The sequence below is a fragment of the Cyprinus carpio genome, chromosome B5, assembly GCF_018340385.1.
Source record: "Cyprinus carpio isolate SPL01 chromosome B5, ASM1834038v1, whole genome shotgun sequence".
Lineage (NCBI taxonomy): Eukaryota > Metazoa > Chordata > Actinopteri > Cypriniformes > Cyprinidae > Cyprinus > Cyprinus carpio.
The window spans coordinates 7,299,216-7,319,117 of NC_056601.1; the positions used below are offsets into that span (position 1 = coordinate 7,299,216).

At 38.0% G+C, this 19,902-nt stretch overlaps 1 protein-coding gene across 7 annotated transcripts in view; it reads left to right on the plus strand.

Moving 5' to 3' along the window:
- LOC109051261 (NMDA receptor synaptonuclear signaling and neuronal migration factor) overlaps positions 1-19,902 on the plus strand; it is a 29,039-nt gene that overhangs the window by 3,106 nt on the left and 6,031 nt on the right. The window contains exons 2-14 of one of the 7 annotated variants that reach the window (XM_042723990.1): positions 4,033-4,089; positions 4,359-5,042; positions 5,149-5,221; positions 6,856-6,861; positions 8,427-8,495; positions 14,178-14,230; positions 14,700-14,789; positions 15,962-16,089; positions 16,237-16,320; positions 16,648-16,681; positions 16,840-16,910; positions 17,028-17,107; positions 17,806-17,908. In XM_042723990.1, the coding sequence (XP_042579924.1) occupies positions 4,033-4,089; positions 4,359-5,042; positions 5,149-5,221; positions 6,856-6,861; positions 8,427-8,495; positions 14,178-14,230; positions 14,700-14,789; positions 15,962-16,089; positions 16,237-16,320; positions 16,648-16,681; positions 16,840-16,910; positions 17,028-17,107; positions 17,806-17,908 (1,532 nt within the window). Of the gene's footprint in view, positions 1-4,027; positions 4,090-4,358; positions 5,043-5,148; positions 5,222-6,855; positions 6,862-8,423; positions 8,496-14,177; positions 14,231-14,699; positions 14,790-15,961; positions 16,090-16,236; positions 16,321-16,647; positions 16,682-16,839; positions 16,911-17,027; positions 17,108-17,805; positions 17,909-19,902 lie in introns of all 7 variants that reach the window. The other 6 variants (XM_042723987.1, XM_042723994.1, XM_042723988.1 and 3 more) reach the window with 6 other exon arrangements.

Below are 19,902 nucleotides of genomic sequence, written 5' to 3' on the forward strand. Positions count from 1 at the left end.
TTTCGTCCAGCAGTCTTAGTTAAAGCATCTAATATGGTTAAAACGCTTCTCTCTGAGTTCCCTTGGGTTCTCCCTTCCCCCATTTTTGTCTCATGGCTGAAAACATGAGAGATGCTTTCAGATGTACATGCTACTACACCATCAGACAAACTGGCATGATGCGAAGGTGAGAGAGAGGGGCGATAAGATTGTGAGAGATTTGGGCATCTCATACCCTAGTGCTTCCCAATATTTATTATTCATATCTTAATTCTCTCCAACTGAGTAGCTTTGTTGTTTTTAATCGGTTCAGTTTAAAAAAAGAACAGTAAACTATCTTAGGTAATTGGTTGTGCCCCACTCTTAGGCAGAAGGTATTAATGCAGAACAATTGGATTTCAAAGATGTGCAAATGAATTACAAAGAGTGGACAAGCACAGGCATTTTTGAGGTTCAGCTGTGAAGGAGTGGGATGCGGTATTGCTTTACCTGCTTTAATCCTTGTTACCATCTTTAACAAAGGATAGATTATAAAACAAGCCAACGGGGTCAGTGATGGGGGGCCTCTGACTGTACTTTGATACTTGGAAACAAGCCATATACAGTAAATAATTGAACAGTGCTTGAATGTGTGCCAGTAACTATTGCTATAACAAAATAAATGAGGAAATGAGGGATGCTGTCTTTTCCTGGCTCATCTTTAGCACCATCAGTGCCTGTTAAACGTATTGCAGATTAGATGTTGAATGTTAGTTGTGGGGCATCTCTTTTGTGCAGATTCATTGCAATTTCTTGTTATTTGAGCATTACATTAAAGAGTTACTCCACCCCAAAAGGAAAATTTTGTCATTAATCACTTACCCCCATGTCATTCCAAACCCGTAAAAGCATTGTTCGTCTTCGGAATACAATTTAAGATATTTTGGATAAAAACAGAGAGGCTTGTGACTTTCCCATTGACTGCCAAGTAAATTGCACTGTCAAGGTCCAGGAAAGTATGAAAGACATAGTCAGAATAGTCCATCTGCCATCAGTGGTTCAATCTGAATTTTGTGAAGCGACGAGAATACTTTTTGTATGCGAAGAAAACAAAAATAACGACTTTTAATTAACAATTTGTCACCTCTATGTCTCTCCGCATCACCATAGTGCAATTTTGGAGAACATCCGCTGAACGCAAACTACGTACGCTATTCTGTGTCAGCCACAACACAAGGATATGTTTTCTACGTGTATTTATGCTTTGATTTGAATGAAAACAGTGCATCCGTGCAGCGTGGCTGACACAGAAGAGCATATGCAGTTTGAGTTCAGCAGGTGTTAGCTTAGCTTATACGCTATGGGGGGGGGTGGGCGTCCTGAAGCGAATCAATGCATTTGTGCAAGAAAAATAGCCATATTTAAAACTTTATAAACCTTAATTTCTAACTTCTGCTTTTTGGATAAACTATCCCTTTAATTAAAAGTTGATGAGGGCCGGGTTTTTAACAACACCAGCTTTCAAAATAATCTTTTGATGTAAATATACAAAGTTTCTACTAGGCCAGCCCATTTAAGCTTTAAATTATGGCACATTGCCCTCAGACACCCACTTCACTTATCTATTTCACATTCACAGCATTTTTACGGGATTGCTCCCTCTCTGAGTTCCGCCCAGCAATCTCATTGAAAATGATTTGTGTCCTAGCAGGGAACTTTTTCCCAGCAGCCCTTTGCGTTGTACTTCCTTCTCTGCTGCCAGCGGCCCCATCCCATTTCTCCTGCTTTCAGCCTGACCACACATCTCCTCACTGACTAGACACCGAACGTGTTATTTTAAGAGCACCACAGAGTCCATTTCAAGTTGACCAAGTCAGTAAAATCATAACACACATGCTTTGCTCTCTTTTAGTTCTAGTTCACCCCTGACCTCTCGCCCAATTACATGTTAAAACACTTAGTATCTACTCCAGGCACTGTGGAGTGAGACAGTGAGAAGAGTGATGAGAAAGTGATTGGATGATTCCACTCTGCACCACTCTTCCAATCTGTTAGAAGAGTTTGTTGAGTGAGGAGAGAGAGGGATGCACATGCTGGCTACTATTTAATTATTCAAAGTGTCGTTGCAGGAAAGCATGGCTTCTCCAACAACAGAACCATCCCATTTCCCAGCATCTCTAGAGAAGTGCAGAGACTGCATAATTTGCCAGTAGCATGCTGATTATGAGTTTGTGTGCTTGTGGAGGTGTTTGTCAGTTCACCGCATTCATCTTGGTGCATTTGTGTAGCTTCCATGTTTCTCAAGGGTGCAGGGATGGATGTAAGCTTCAGTGTATTTATGCATGTTAGAATCTACATATTTAGTGAGCTTGTGTGGGAAGGCATCATTAGTTGGGAACTAAATTAAAGGCAAGGAGAGTGAAACAAGTTTGGTGCTATTTTTCATTTGTACATTGTAGTTGGTTTACTCCCCCAACATATGCGAGTAATTAGGCACATTAGTTGTGTTCTCGCTGTGCCACACAGGAGGGGGAATACTGTGTAAGTCTTTCCCATGGTTAAGAGGTGGAGTGATGCATTTGATAATGGAATGTAGCAGCTCTTCGAATGCATTAATGATTTGTATAAATCATCTGGGTATGCTAATTGTAAGGGCCATTGGGAGTGCAAATGCATCGTTTCTATTTTATTTTATTTTTTCAATGGACTTCAGAATTTTGGAAACAATTTTTTGTTCAAACATTGCATGAAGGTCATCCTGTTGGTTAAATCAGAGGAAGGTATAGCAATGTAGCACAAAGAGTTCTTTGATACCTGTATTTTATTGTTGAGAACACATGGTTCTACTAATACATTTTAGTTTATTCTTTAAGGAGATGATTTTATATTGTTTTGCTTACTTTTTAGGTTATTGGAAGCAATCAAAAACAACAAAAGAGAAATGATATACAAGTGCTATAAGAAGTCTCAGTTAGCTTAACGCAGTATACTAACGTAGTATAATAAAGCTGTTTCCTTTTTCCTTCTTTATAACCAACCAATCTTCCTTGCTATACTTCCTGAGTTATCTCTCCCTCTCTTTATATAGCAAGTCATAAGGGGGCTGTGTTCTTGTGCCAGAGCAGCTGAGTGACCTCATACTGGAAGCCGGTTGTGTCTAGATTTCATTCAGTGCTTTACACCTCATTGCTCAGACAAGTTATGGGATGTGGAGCAATTCTGCATTTTTCTGAAAGCATCTGCAGGTGTGGGATCCCAGTTTAAATTAGAGCCACATCTTGTGACATTATATGCTAATTTTTCTCATTTTCACTTGTGAGGTGTTTGGATATGGGAAATGGACTGAGTCAGACCTGTAGTCTTATGTTTTATGAAGAGGAACACCAGTATTTAGTCTTGACTGCACATCTCACACAGTGTTCCGGTGAGTCGAATTATAAAGCGGACATTATATTTAAATGCAAAACCATAAATCACATCGGTGGCCAAGGGCAATATCAAAAATTGCATTACAGTATGAAGTTAGTGGTCTGTAAATGTCTGTATGTAACACTTTAGGACAGAGCGTTCCACCGATATGGATATGAAATATGGAAGCTGTTTGCAGTATTATCATGAAAAACGATCTACTTGTTAAGACGTGATGTATTGACTAATGTTTCCAGGTCCAAGCTTCTGTTCCATATCAAGTGAGAATACTATCTCAGCAGCCATTTATGAGCACTGTACCTTTCAGCTTTTAAAAACTAACCGTGCACACTGCATTCTTCTGGAACCAGTAATTTAATGATTCATATAATATGAATCACTATCTGACCAGCTGAGATTTCAGGTTAAGTGGATTTTTTGGTAGCACTACATCACCCTGTAACTTTATAAAATCACCATTTGTTGTTTGCTTTGAGATCGAAAGAGCATTTGGATCGGAAACTGTGATGCATGATATCAGACTTAACAACTAGATTCAGAATGACTACTGAGAACTAAAAGCAGTAGCATGTGAAAGTACATCAAGACAGAGAGTTCTATCTCCATTCTTTGATTTGGTCTCCTGTTTGTCTCTCTGCAGAGCAGCTCGAGCATTTGGAGAGTACCTTTCTCACACGCACCCTGAGAACCGCAACGGATCAGGTTAGGTCCATTCCACCTCATGCCCTACCTTTATTTGTGCTGAAGTCTGTTTTTCTCCTCCTGTTTGCCTTGTGAAGTGCTTGAATGTATTAGTACTTGCCATAAGAACTCATCATCCTTCAGTTTCAAAATTAATTCCACGTCGGTCCACTCACCCAGTCATCTTTTAATTGATCATTACAGGAGAGCTTGATTGACATCTGTTGCTTTGCTGAGAAAAGATGATGAAAAATCTGTTTATCTTGGTCTCTTTCTGTCTCTCACTCCAGATCACTTGCTATCTGACACCTTCATTGGTCAAGACACAGACTCCCCAGACATCAGCCGACTGAACAACAATAACAGCCTCCAGCCGTACTCCCAACACACTCTCATAGTCAAGCCCAGTCAAGAAGAGGTTCAGCCAGGCAGCCAGTCTGCACCCCTTCCTACCAGTTCCAAGCGTCGTCTATCCATAGAACGCAGCCTTTCTTCTGAGGACCAGCATCATCAAAGGTGTGTAGAGAGCTCTTTGAAGCCAGCACGCGTCTACACCATTACTAGGGAGCGAGATATGCTTGGAGGCCAGGGAGACAAGGAGTGCCTGGAGCTAGAGGTGCTGAAGAGGACCACAGACCCGCCAAGAACCAGCGCTTCCTCCAGTTTACGTGGCAGCCATCATCGAGGAAGCAACCATCGTGGAAACAACGGTCCTACCCACCAGCATCACTACAGCCATGCACCTCTGACGCAACCTTTGCAGAGCTCAGGAAGTGCCCATAATATCCGGGACTGGGGGTCGAGGCGGAGCAGGTCGAGGGAGGATTGCACGCCGGATTGTGTGGCCTGCATTCGGCCACACTGCCAGAGCCAGCGCTCTCTAGACCTTGAGACGTCACCTCACGGTGGTGGCAAACAGCACAAGAAGCTAGAGAGGATGTACAGTGAGGACCGTGTGTCCTCTGAAGATCGAGGTAAGGAGAAGATCACCATCACTCAGTGGTGGATTATTGGTTAAATCATTGTGAGATTTACACCGTACCTGTTACCTTTGCTTAGGCTATCTCTTTTTGTTTGCAGAGGAACACACAAACAGTTGGTTCCCTAAAGAGAACATGTTTAGCTTCCAGACTGCCACCACCACCATGCAAGCGTGAGTAAACATGGGAATTCATTGCATCAAACCTTCTGCTTCCTCTTGAGTGGGGTTGGTCTATGAAGCAGACTTGTAATTTAACTATCCTGACTCATGCATGTGGGAGGACAGGAGGTATTCTATTTCTTTCTTTCTTTCTTTCTTTCTTTCTTTCTTTCTTTCTTTCTTTCTTTCTTTCTTTCTTTCTTTCTTTCCTTCCTTCCTTCCTGATCCTCTTTTACCTTCTTCTTTAACTTCCTAACTTGCTCTAGCTTTTGTTTCTTCATCTTTTCTCCCTTTTCATTTACATTTTTGTTCCTTTGTCTCTTCATTCTTCTCTTTCCATTTCTGTTTCCTTTCCTCTTTATCATTGCCTCACTCATTGCCTCTTTCTTTACCTTTTTCTCCTTCTTGCCCTTCTTTTTCACTTGCTCTTTCTTTTCCTTTGTCTATTCATCTTTCTGTCTGTATTTCCATTTCAGTTTCCTTCCTCTTGCTCTTTACTTTCTTTGTTCACTTCCCTTTCCTCTTTATTTTCTCCTTTATTATTCTATTTCCTCATTCTCTTCCTCTTTTTCTTTCCAGTTCTTTCCCTTTTTTCTCTTTGCCTTCTGCATTCTCTTTTCCACTTCTACTTTCCCTTTATTATCTCTTCCTTTTTCGTCCCCATCACTTCCTTTTTCTTTTCCATTCTCTCATCTTTCACCATTTCCATCTCCATTCCCTTCCTTTTTCTCTTAGCTTTCTTTTTCTTCCTTTTCCTCTTTCTTTTCTCCTTTATTTTCCATTTCCTCTTTTTCTTTCTGTTTCTTTTTTCCCTTTCTCTTTCTCTTTGCAGCCTTCATTCTCTTTTCCCCTTCAACTTTCCCTTTCTTTTCGTCCCCTTCCTGTTTTACTTTGTCTTTCCCCTTTTTCTGTTCTTTCCATTCCTGTGTCCCCTCCTCTTCCTCTTTACCTTCTTTGTTCTCTTACTTTCCTCTGTTCCTTCCTGTTTCCCATCTTCCTTGTTTTTCTTTTTCTTTTTTGAGTGATTTCAGGCTTCATTATTCTCCGTGCACAGATGCTCTCGCTCAGCCTGACTGCTTAATTATCACCTGTCGGGCAGAATCTTAATCACAGAGCCCACTGGCTGAGACCCCCCCACTGGGGTGCAGTCCACCTCCCTCCACCCGACATGGTTGTTGTCTCCCCCTCAACCTCACTGTGGCCTCCCACCTCATCATCTGGTGTCAGTTCTCCTTGGCTTCCCCTCCCACTATATCCCTCTTTCTGTCTATGAATACTTTGCTATCTCTGCAGCTACTTAATTCACTTTCTCTTCTGACTTATTCATTCCCCTTTTTGCTGGGTCTAATTGACACTTTCACTTCAGAGTCCTTTCAATTTGTGTGAAATGTCAGTGTTTTCTCCTGTGGTCGGCTGTAGAGCTGCCCCTTTTTTCTGATAATTGACTGTAATAAGTAGTGATAAAGCACTTGGTGATCCTTTCATAAGACCCGATCCAGTGTTTATATTTGAAAAACACTCTGTATTTCCTGAATACCTTACCTTTTTTACTTGCTTTTCATGTGTTTTCTTGTGATGGTTAAAGCACCTTCTCTCTCTTTCCTCTTTTATCTTCTTTATTATGCATTTTTTTCTTGGCTCCAAAGAATATCGTGAGTATACCTTACTCATTAGCCCACTGTTTTAAAAACTCAACATATCACTCCATCCCCACCCTCTGCTCCTCTGTGCTGCTGCCTCTCCTGTCCTGTGTTAACTCTCACTCCACCAGCATTAGACAGAGTGTTTGAAGTTATGAGGGAACTCTGTCTCACACAGCACAAATACTGCTCATGATACACCAACACCAATTGTGAGTTACTCGGACCGGTGTCACTAATCACTTTTCAACTGCTTGTTTGTTGTACTACAATGATGGCTTGACCTTTGACGTTAGGTACAAAAGCTCTATTCCAAAACTGACTGAGATTTACTGGCTTGCTGTCCATTAACTGGCTTGCAACCCTGAATGCCACATAAATGGCACTTAAAGCACACGGGAGGCTCAACTCCTGTTAAAAAGCATTTTTAATATTAAAAATAAAAGGACAGGAATCAGACTGCAGTATGTTGATGCTTTAGCTCAAGTATTGGTGAACTTGACTAAGATTAAATTTAAAATACCATGCTAGCATACCACCTTTTTCTCATTTATTGTAAAATACTGTATGTTTGAAAGAAATGCAAAATAGCACCATTACATAAAACATTTTCATGCATGCAGATAAGTTACAAAAACAATGCTGTAGTGTCTAAATCACCTGAAGCACACAAATAAAAATAAAATAAATATTTAATTACATAAAATAATACAATTATGAAGTTTTGATATTGAATAAACTATCGTCAGAATCTCCATTTGCATTGCTGTCTTAAACTGTATCTTAAAAACAACAAGGTGTAAGAGAGCAGAAAAATGTATCTGCCTACCTTTAGGAATAGCCTTCATGTCAGGAGTCTGCCTACGATTTCCTAAAATAAGATCTAGGTACGGTAGACAGTTGACTAGATTTTGGAACAGAGCTTGCGTTTTGACTATAATGCAAGGTATATTTTAAAAAAAATATGACAAAATGGTAGGCTGGCCCTGGAATATGGTGATTGCTGCCATCACTGTGTTGAATATTGCACATGAAATATATAAATATAGCCCGAATGTACCCCAGAAAAGTCACTCATCTCAAGATTTGCACGCAGTGTTCCAAGACCGTCGCCAATCTGTCAAGGCTCTGAAGAATTTCAGGATGCAGTCACATAGACATGCAATTACATGAACACATACACTGTCTAAACATAGCTTCTGGGCTGTCATTAACCTCACCTGCTGAGGACAAGGGTTTGATTTAACATCAGCTGTCAGTGATGATGGCTGTACCTTCTGTCTCCCTGTGAAAAACAATAGATGCACAGCAGATATGAGAACCACACCCACAAAGATGTTACAGATTTCTGTGAATTTATCCTCTGTGCTGGTTGGTGACTGAGTGTCTGTTACACTTGACTTCACTGTGGTTGTAGTGTTTAGTGTGTTTATGTGCCGTGTCCCGTTGGCCTGTGGGTGGTGATCACCTGTTGTGGTTTGAACCTTCCTAGCCACTCTAGATTTTCCCCCTTGCACTGCTCCCTGTGCACACACACCTACACCCACAGCCTGTAACACTGTGACCGGTCTCAGCAGGGCGTTCCGTGGAATTGCAGAGAGAAAGAGGAGGAAAAGAGAGCAAGAGGCCACCGCACTGATGGAGAGGTACTGTCTAATGCCCTGTGTCCTGTGTCACAGCCCTTCTCTCAACACATGTAGAATGAGACAGTGGAGAGGTGGTGTTTGTGTTTTGTGTTGTCCTGTGTTAGTGTAGAATTATGGTGTGTGTATCCCCTCAGAATCTTTAAAGTCCTCACTCCTATCCTGCACACTACACATGAGGATCTGCTTTTAGTTCCTGGCACACTTCCCTGTGAAGTCGTGATGCTAAGCTTACCAAGCAGAAAGCCAGCAGCAGTTTATTGATCGAAACCCAGAGATTTCTACAGAAGACAGTTTCCGCTTCAGAGTAAACAATAAAGGTGGTTATTGTGAGATAAAGTTTAAGATATAAAGTCACAATTGTTAGATATACACTTCCATTCAGAATGTTGGTGTTAGTAAGATTTCATTTTATAATTTTGAAGAAATGAATATCTTTACAAAATCTTAAAATAATGCATTCTTTGAAACTTTCCATTCAGTAGTGGATCCTGGGAAATAATGTTTTGCAGCTTCCATGAAATATTAAGCAATGATTTTTCAACAGTAAAAAAGATTCTTGAGGCCCAAGTCAGCATACTAGAATGATTTTGACAGTGAAGACTAGAGGAAGGATTGCCAATCACAGGAATACATTGCACATTAAAATATATAAAAATTGAATTAATCATAATATTTCGCAATGTTACTGTTTTACTGCATTTTTGATCAAATAAATGCAGCTTTGGGGCTTATAAGAGAATTATTTCAAAAACATTCAACTTTCAGACCCCAAACTTGTTGTGAATGGTAGTGTGTAGTCACAATTACAAGAAATAAAATCACAATATTTATTTATTTATTTTTACTCTGAAGCAGAAACTAGCTTCTTGAGATTTAAACTAAGATTTTGACTAATTTTTCAGTGGAGAAAGAAACATTTTCTTAACATTTCTAACTGCTATTTTCTAACTTTCTGACTAATAATAAGCTATTCATTTAATGTTGTAACACTGGCTAATATTCTTTTTTTAATAAATGTGTTACCAAACTAATTTTTTTTTATGCTGTACTGGGTAGGCTTATTGCCACATTGATTTTTCTATCACAGTGGGTGTTTATTTATTTATTTATTTATTTTAACAGAGCCATTGATATTTCTGACCTCTAAACCTAACCCTCATACAAATGTATGTTTATTAAGCCATTTTGTGGCCATTAAGTGATCTCAGGTTTTACTGCCTTTGAATTAAGGTAAAACCTTGACCCGTACACACACACACACACACACACACACACACACACACACACACACACACACACAAAGCATTTGTATGTGTCTGCCTGTGTTTGGCTGCTTGGATCAATAGGCTAATCGAATAACCAAAGGTGCGGTGCCTGGAATGTGTTAGTCAATACAGCAGACAACTGAACACTTTCAGAGTTTCACTTATCGGTCTAGTGTCACGCAGCACACTAATGCTATGACTGCCATGAATAACTCAACAGAAAATCTCATTACGCCAGGCCGAATTGGCTTACATATTTTAAAAACACTTGTTCACCGGTAAATCCTAATTGGTCTGCTGGCAGATCATCATAACTTCTTCCAACCTGATTCTGAATTGCTAAAGAGAACTAATGTGCAGTGCTCTGAAGGCAAATTGAAAGGACAGATACGATACAAAGGTTTAACAGAGTTCAGCTCCCCTGTGGTAATTCAGGATGTTCTGCAGAACAAAAAACATGGTAAGAGCAGTAGCTTTTAGAGATCCCATGACACTGCTGAACAGAATTACTGTAGATGCCTGTCTCTGTCCTCTGACTGTGGAAGGGTTGCAGATAATTGGTTGCATTCATTATGATTACAAAACAACTGCACATGAAAGGATATGTTCACTCAAAAAAGAAAATTGTGCCATAATTTACTCACTTATGTCTTTCAAAACTTGTATGAGTGTCTTTCTTCTGTCAAACACAAAAATGCAGTTTTATAATGTTAAATAATAATAGTAATGAGTTGGTCCTTGGTTTCCATACAATTAAATTGAATCATACCAGCATTTAAGTTGATTTATTTACAAATAATCTTCCTCTCCAGTGAGCTGTTAACTTGCTTCAACTGTGAATAACTGAGTCAGTAAGTTAACTGCACAGTTGGATTGGACCTGTCTGGTTACTGAACAAATCATTTTAGTTTTTTGAATAGCATCACATGATTCAACTGAATGAATCATTCACAAATCAGATAGCTGTACTTTTCATGAATGCACCCAAGAGAAGTAGGGCATATGTCAAGATGTTCATTGAACATCTTGAATAAAGACCTGAAATAAAGTGAATGAGTCATTTTGACTACTTTTCAGATATTTTTTATGGTGACTTGGGAGCTAGACAGTTCTTATTCACTTTAGTTGTTTTGAAGTGGCCAATATTTTTCTAAAAAGCAGTATCTACAGGTCTGTTCCCTGAGCATGGAACTAATAATAAAGGAATTTGAATTTTTAAGTGAACTATCTCTTGAAGCTCGTAGTATTTTGGGTTATGCTGAGTTTCTTTATCTGATGGAAAAAGTGGAACATGCACTAGATCTTCTGATGAGTTGTTTAAATGGTTGTGCTTCTTAATTATGTGATATTTTATTCTTTGCATGTGTGAGGATCAACATGTCACACTCTGGCGATCTGACTGATCGCTCTATTTTCAGCCTGCTCACAAATGAGGATTAAGATCATTAGAGCGATTAATTAAAAATGGCCTGCTGAAAAGACATAGTTCTTTTGATATGCACTTCTATTTTTAAAACTTGATGAAGATCTGCACTCCTTCCTTGTCAGCTGGCACATTGACTTTGACAGCAGTTTAGAAGCATGTCAGCAAGATGGACATAAGGAGAAAAGCAGTTCTGACAACTATACAGATGCATTGTCACCATGCTCTTTGTAACCATCTCAAATATAACAGCGATATTAAAAAAAGCCCACTTTTCTTTTCTAAAATGTTCACGTTGGTGGATTTGATTAGAGGCTCATAGCGGCACAGCTACATACTGTAAAAAATGTCCTCTGCTATGCATCACTGTACTGCAGGAATATTAGTTTTCTTGCAGTATTTTTAACTAGCTTAGGCAGCAGTGCTGCTTTCTAATATTGTGGTGTTGTGCAACTGCATTATGCCTGCAGAAAAAAATGCTAACGGTAAGATATTGACTGTGCGAAATATGACACTGTGGCCATCAGTTTTGGATTCTGCATTTTGTAAAAGCCATTGCTTCGTAATTTCATCCCTAGCCCAGCTCTCATTTATTTTAAAGGCTCTGCATTGACTATGTGAGCTGCTCTATTATTTGTTGGCAAATGAGGAAAGACCACCTACCTCTCCACAGCACACTCTCCTACTATACTCCACTACAGTGTAACCATGGTGACATGATGCATGGAGAACAAGTGTTGAGTGCTAACGAGAGGAGAGAGGCTGTCAGTTGAAAGAGTGGGTCAACTGAACTTGCTTTCATTCTCTGATGAGGATGTTTGTAGTGGTCAATTTTCTGTGAGTGGTTTTCTGGTTTGAAACTGCAGTAATGAGAACATAAAGTGAAAGCATTTTTTGTACTTTCTACAAGATTATACAAATTGTTTGCCAGTTTTACTGTGATAACTATGCTTTAGCAGCAGTGAAACACCTACCTATAAGTGAAATTAAAAGGGATAGTTCACCCAAAAATGAAAATTACCCTATGATTTACTCACCTTCAAGCCATCCTAGGTGTATATGACTTTCTTCTTTCAGACAAATACAATCAAAATTACATTTAAAAATGTCCTGGCTCTTCCAAGCTTTATAATGGCAGTGAATGGGCTTAAAGGTTTTGAAGCCAGAATTTGAAAATACATTATAAAAAGTACTCCACACGGCTCTAGGGGGTTAATAATTGCCTTCTGAAGTGAACTGATGTGTTTGTGTAAGAAAAATATCCATCTTTAAAACTTTACAAACCGTAATTACTAGCTTCCAATAACGTGCGTTGTACTCGCGTAAACACGTGTCGCATTCATGAGACAGTGGCATTCCAGCGGAAGATGTAGGACATAGACAAACACAAAACAAAACACAAACTAAAAGTACAAAAAGAGGACTTGCAAAGACAATTTGTAAGAGGATTTTGATATAAATCAAGAGGAGACTGTTTTTTCTTTGCTGTAAACAAAATTTAGTTCTTGCGAGATTAGCATAATCTATGCCACAGAGATTTGCCACTCTCTCGTGAATGTGCATATGACAGTTAACAGAAAGTTTATTTATAAAGTTTTAAATAAGGATATTTTTGTTACCCAAATGCATCGATTCACTTCACTTTGAAAGCCTTTATTAAACCCCCCAAGCCACATGGAGCACTTATTATGATGTATGGATGCAGTTTTTTGGGTTTCAAAATCTTGATCCCCATTCGCTGCCATTGGAAGAGACAAAACATTTTTTAATATAACTCTGTTTGAAGAAAGTTATATACACCTAGGATGGCTTGAGGGTGAGTAAATTATGGGATAATTTTCATCTTTGGGTGAACTATCCCTATAAGGTTCAAAGTCATTTTCTATGTTTCTCTGGCTAATAGAGTGTTTATACTGATATTCATCTACATAGATATAACATCACACAAAAACAAATGTTTTTGGTTACCAGTGCAAGTAAAAAAAAAATACCTTACCCTATTTTAAGTATAGAGTAGTATTTGAGAGAGCCTGTGCTCTCAAAAGGACGCCCTTGCTGGTGGCGACCTGTCTTATGTAGAATAAACAGGAATCATTTCTCATGTTTGTTCATCATTCAAAAGTAAGTATAGACATATTAAAAAATACTGTTTACTTCTATAGTTTTAAAACTTTTAGTGGAAAAAATACTTGAAAAATATTAAAATCAGATAAAAATTCAGTTTTCTATTGTGTTAATTTAAAATCTGCATGAAATAGATGTGATGTACTGTATATCTGGCTTCTAGAACAAGACGTAATGTTTGTCCACCAGTAATTGATTGGTTTGTTGGATCATTGTTGTTTGCTAATTGTTGCATTCTCATGTGAGTGACAAGTTGGTGGAAGAAAGAAATTACTGTCCCTATTTCAAGCCAGTGAAAATTTCATCAGAGAAGAGTAGCGATGTAATTGCGAGGAGGAGAGGATGTTATTATGGTTAAAGATTATGAGGGCGTATGGTTTTTAAAAAATAATGATGTGCACTGATAAATCATTTATAATAAACACTGCAATATTCCATAGTAAATGTGGATTGTCAATTTGGATTTCATGGTGACTTCAAGCTAATAGCTCTGACAGTGTGCTTGAGAATACAGTAATGAAAATATCTGAAAATACAGACCCACAGATGAGTAAATGTTATGTTTCTGAAGCCCGAAGCAGTGTCAAACTGGGACAAACTGTTTATTTATGCCTGTTTATTACAGAGGAACTGTGGATCTGGAGATTTGTTTGGAGTGCACTGAGCTTGTTGTATAACTTCAAACACTCATACCCGTCCATAATCAGCCATGCTAATGCTACCATGTATAAATGGATTCTTTGAAAGTATATTTAACATTTCCATTTTGGTCTCCTCTTCCTCCATCTCCCATTTTTCTTGTGCTTTTCCCTTCTTGTCTTATACCTTTTTTCCAATCCACTGTGCTTCTGCAAATCCTTTCTATCCCAGAAACTTCCGGAAACACCTGAGGATGGTGGGCAGCAGGAGAGTGAAGGCCCAGAGTGAGTTGTTTGCAGATGTCTGTGTGTTTGTGTGAGTGAGTGAATGAATGAGTATGTTAATGCTTATGTATGGTTGTGTGTATGTTGTCAATACGTTTGTCTGATTTCATCTGTATATTTGTGCAATTATTTAGATGTAAATATGCAAACATGACATTGCTTGACAATAATTCATGGTGTCAGATGAATTCTTTTCAGGGGGTTACAGATGCTTCAGGCATCTGGTAAAAAGGATGAAAACAAAACCATTTGGTGCGCTTGTCTGATTTACAACTAGCGATGTAATTTAGTATAATTCGCCTCCCCCTTATTGATAACCATTTACAGTTACAGTATTTTTTAGAGCTAGTCAACCTAAAACTGAGAAATTCTCAAACATGTTAACCTCAGACAAGAGCCTAGAGTGTGTGTGTGTGTGTGTGTTGAAGAGCAGTGTGTGTGATGCTTTCCTCCTCCGCTTCGTTATTAGCATTTGCTGATCGCAATGCGAAGAGTTTCAGCCGATCCTGGAGTGACCCCACACCCGTCAAGCCTGACTCTCTCCATGACTCCAGAGACAGTGAGTCCACACACATACATAGACATGTTTTCTGATTTCAGTACATGCACATGATTGGTCACTCACGCAAAACACTCATACATGGGTTAATCTTACTATGCCTGTTAAGATCTTATCTCTGCCTTATATAAACATAACATACAGTTTCAGACAGTTTCAGAAATTCCTTCTTTATCCATTGAAGTGAAAAGAGGTTAGACTGACTTGCCTTAAAAGTAACTTAAAAGAAGTACAAGAGGTATTATCACAATTGTATTTTGAAATATGCTACCATTCAAATGTTTTTTTATATATATTTTTGTCTGTCTCTTTTGCTTATGCTCACAAATGCTGCATTCATTTGATCCAAAATATAGTAAATTCTAGTATTGTGAAATATTATTGCTATTTAAAGTAACTGTTTACTATTTAAATACATTTTAAAATGTAATTTATTCCTATAATGATGCCATTACTCAAGTGTCAGTGTCACATGAACATTCAGAAATCATTCTAATATGCTGATTTGGTGCTCAAGAAACAATTATTATTATTATTATTATTATTATTATTATTATTATTATTATTATTATTGTGCTGTTTAATATTCTGTGTAAAATGTGATTTTTCTGTATTCTTTGATGAATAGAAAGTTCAAAAGAATGACATTTATTTAAAATAGAAATCATCTGTAACATTGTGTGTCTTTTACTGTCAATTTTAATCAATTTAATTCATCATTGCTGCATAAAATACCAAAGGTAATTTATTTATTTTATAATAATATTAATATTATATTAATTGTAATTATCAATTTTTTTGTATTATGGCAATGCAATTTGTAATGGTGGAATCTAATGTCCTTTAAAAAAAGTAAAACAAAATCTGAATATGATATTTTCTTTAAAGTCTTCATAAGATTTGCACATCGTGCAATTCATCACACATCAGCACCTGTGCGTATGTGTAAAATGTTTGTTTACCATGGATGTACTCTGCTGTCTATATGTGTGTTTTCTCTTTGTGTCCTATGTCACTAAACGTGTTGTTGTGTAAGATCTTCTTATAAACAAGCAGGAAAGGTTATGTTAGGACGACTAACCTCTCAGACATGAGCCACAGAATGCTCGTTGATAGTACCTTAATGTCCTTATGTTGTGTTTCTGTGTATTTGCATATACCCTCTTCCCCAGGTGGAGACCTCCAGGCATCGTCTGGCAATCTAGATGAAGAAGACTGCGATGATGTCGACTGGGAGGAAGAGAGAGAGTTGGAAAGAGCAGCTTGTGAGGGCGATGACTTCATCCCACCCAAAATCATGGTACATGCATCTTTCAACCACTTTGACACGAGCCAACTGCCTTTTTATGAACTCATTGCCAGATCCTCATTACATGAAGCGCAGCTGTTTGATCATCGATGAGCTCATTAATAAGAGTGTGTATTATTCATCCTTGTTTTTGAACAGCTAATTTCATCAAAAGTCCCAAAGGCCGAATACGTTCCCAACATCATCCGTCGGGATGACCCCTCCGTAATCCCCATTCTCTATGTGAGTATAATTTAATGATGCAGTCATACATGGGATCAAAGAGAATCAAAGTTTGATTATCCAGTATAAAGCCCCTTGTGTTAAGCACAGCTAATGATGTCCACCAGTCAGCTCTCGCATGCAAGTTTTAGTAGTGTAAATCATTGTTTGAAATTGCTGCTTTGTAATGCCGAGCTAGTGATGTAGTGCTTATATTATGCTTGAATTATGTTAAAAAAAAAGTCACGTAATATTTACCAACTAATAATTCTTGTTGCAGATTTATGCAGGTGTTTTTTTTTTTTTCATTGAAGAGTCATTAATTCTTGCCCTGTTTTCTGCCCACAGGATCATGAGCATGCCACCTTTGATGATATACTAGGTACGTGTTAATTGGCCAAAGGTTTTTTTTTTTTTTTTTTTTTTGCTCCTGCTGTTTGTTTACTATGAAAAAGCTGGGCTGTTATTTCATATGATTCCCTTGCTGCCTCTCTCTCCACTTCTCTGCTATCTGTCTTCTCTCATCTCTCTGCTCTTCAGAGGAGATTGAAAAGAAACTCACCGCCTACAGAAAAGGCTGCAAAATCTGGAACATGCTCATCTTCTGTCAGGTTTGAAAAAATATGTGTGCGATTATTTGCATATCTCGCTTTTTCACAAGTCTGCATGTGGAGTATTTATGTACATGTTATTTTGCACTGCGTAAATTGGCTCTCTGTATTCTCCAGGGAGGTCCGGGTCATCTCTACCTACTGAAAAACAAAGTGGCCACATTTGCTAAAGTAGAGAAGGAGGAGGACATGATACAGTGAGTGTTCATCTTCACAAAACAAAGTGCAGCCTATCATATCTGTTTCTTTTTGTTCTGTTTGTAATTGTGCTGCACAATTCATAAATTTTTTTTGATATTATGATGGTGGCTCCTGCAATTAATAAATGGATGCAAACTTGTTACCATTCAGTGAAAATCACCTTATTGAATCCAAAACAGGTGTGAGATTTGTGTGAGTTTATTTAGCTTGTTTTTTTGTTTTTACACACAAGCATTTATTCGGTTCACAGTAAATGCGGCTCCACAAGACCTTAATCTCTGAAAGTGCTGTTTGAGTTTGGTTGGATCATAATGTGCATTTGAAAATATACATTCAACCATCTTTCCAGATTTTAATGATAATCCTTGAAGTCTGTCTTGGGTTTCCATAATATATATATATATATATATATATATATATATATATATATATATATATATATATATATATATATATATATATATATATATAATATTCAAAATTGTAATTATGGTTTTGTTTTTCATGTTGCAAAGAGGACACTGTTAAAACACTCTTTATTTACAGATCATTTTGGAATTAATACACTACCTAAAGATGGGATTCGGTTTCCCTTTACACAATAAATATTTTATTTGTCAGTTCATAACCCTAACCCTTACAATAAAAAACTGTGTAACCTTACTTTGTAATCATTCTGAGCTTTTGTGTGCAGGTTCTGGAAGAAACTTGGCAGATTCATGAGCTTATTAAATCCTGAGCCTAACCTCATCCACATTATGGGCTGCTATGTGCTCGGCAATGCGAATGGAGAAAAGGTAGATAATCCCATCTGCTCACCACCCTGTGTGTTTCAACCCTCATGCCATAGGCTTTTTGTCATAAAGACAAGACAGGAAATGATCAAGATAGGCTTTCAGTGTATATAGAGAGACTATGTACATAGTTTGTATTTACAGCCATACCCTTTATGTTAATAGTCATTTATGGATTTTAGCACACTTGCAGAGGAGACATTACTGTACAGCCTCATACTTCATGCTGTGGCAGGTGTGTGCGTGAGAAATGATGTGATGGCATGAGATGAGGGTTCCAGATTGACAAGCAACCGCTCTGTGACTGACAGATAGACAGTCTGTCACCCTGCTGCCCCCGCACTTCTCTGCCGCATATACTTTCACACACGCACACACTCTAACATGTACACACACGCAGTCTCTCAGCGGCACATGCTGACAGTAGCCTCTGGCCACTACAGCTCTGGACATGTATTCAGCTGTGCCAATCTGGATATGGGCTTGTAATTTATAGGAAACTGTGACTTTTTAATCTCACAATTCAGTCTTTTTTCTCGCATTTCTGAGTATTGCGAGAACTGTGAGATGTTAACTTGCAATTGCGACAAACTCACAATACTGAAAAGAAAAATAAATAATTTTTAGATGGAAAAAGTATAATTATTATATTTTTATTTATTGTTATAAAAGTCAGAATTCAGAGTTTATATCCTGCAATTCTAACTGTTGGAAACACGGTTCCATATATAACCATTCACACAGAAAATACTATGGTATTACCATGGTATTGGATGTTTTCCATGGTATTTACTTCAAGGTTTTTCAAAGAATACAATGATACTTTGAGAATTCCAAAATACAGACAAATCTGATCTAAGCCACATCTCTACTTGGTTTGAGATCAGATTAAAATCTGATTTTTGTAAATATGTTGCCGTCTGAATGGTCAGGTAAAATTTTAACTTGTTGTTTTTATAATTCGGGAAGCTTCATTATTGTGAGATCATGTATGAATCATAGGCACATAAACAGATGTCACATGTGACATTCACTGTTTTGAATGATAAAGGAATGCATATGCATATTTATGAGTGTAAATAGTGCAGTAATGTCTCCAACACATGTTTTGCCTGATTCGCTGATGAGTTCTGCACCGCAGAGACTAAATTTCCAGTTTTCTGTCCTCTCTTTCCACATCTATATGCAAAGTATTCCTAGATGTAAGTCACACAGATATTTTTAAGCAGAGTTAATATTCTGCAGCAGCATTACGCTGAACATTGACAGCACTGTGGTGCACCTGTATGACAGACACTTGTAAACAAATTTGGATGCAGTCTCTTGATTGAAGTGCACATATTCCCTGATTGAAGTACACATGACCAAGCACAAAACTAGAGTCTATTAGAATTCCTGCCACATGAACATTTCATCCAGGCAGTTTTTGGAGACAGATCTACAGAGAGAAAATAAGTGAAGTAAAAAGGGATAAAAAGAAACAGAGGCTTTTTCGCTGCATTTAGCAATTTCCCCTATGGTCCTCTCAGCACTGCCCTGCTACTTCTGAAGGGGAGAGAAAGCGCTTGAGTGAACTTGCTATATATAGAGCCTTACCAGGTGCACCGAGAAACCCAACAGCTCTATGCCTTCTTTTTGCATTTAAGGGAATATTCCTGCCTAAACTGAAATGCTATCATCATTTACTCACCCTCATGTCATTCTAGGCCCGTATGAAATTTAAATACTGTATGCATCTCCATGCAATAACAATAATTCATAAAGGATACAAAAGCACCACAAAAGTGTCATCAGTAGGTCATGCGAGTCTGTAAACAAATCATTCAGACTGATTTTATGACCTGGATCAAATTCATTTAAAAGATCCACTTCAAAAGAGTGATTTATTTATTTTTTTCTGTGCACGCTTTGGTGGTTGTGTTGGCATCAGATAACCCTAATACACTGTCTCTGTGATTTGTTTTCTATTAGCTGTGCCAAGGCAGCAGCAGCTGGCC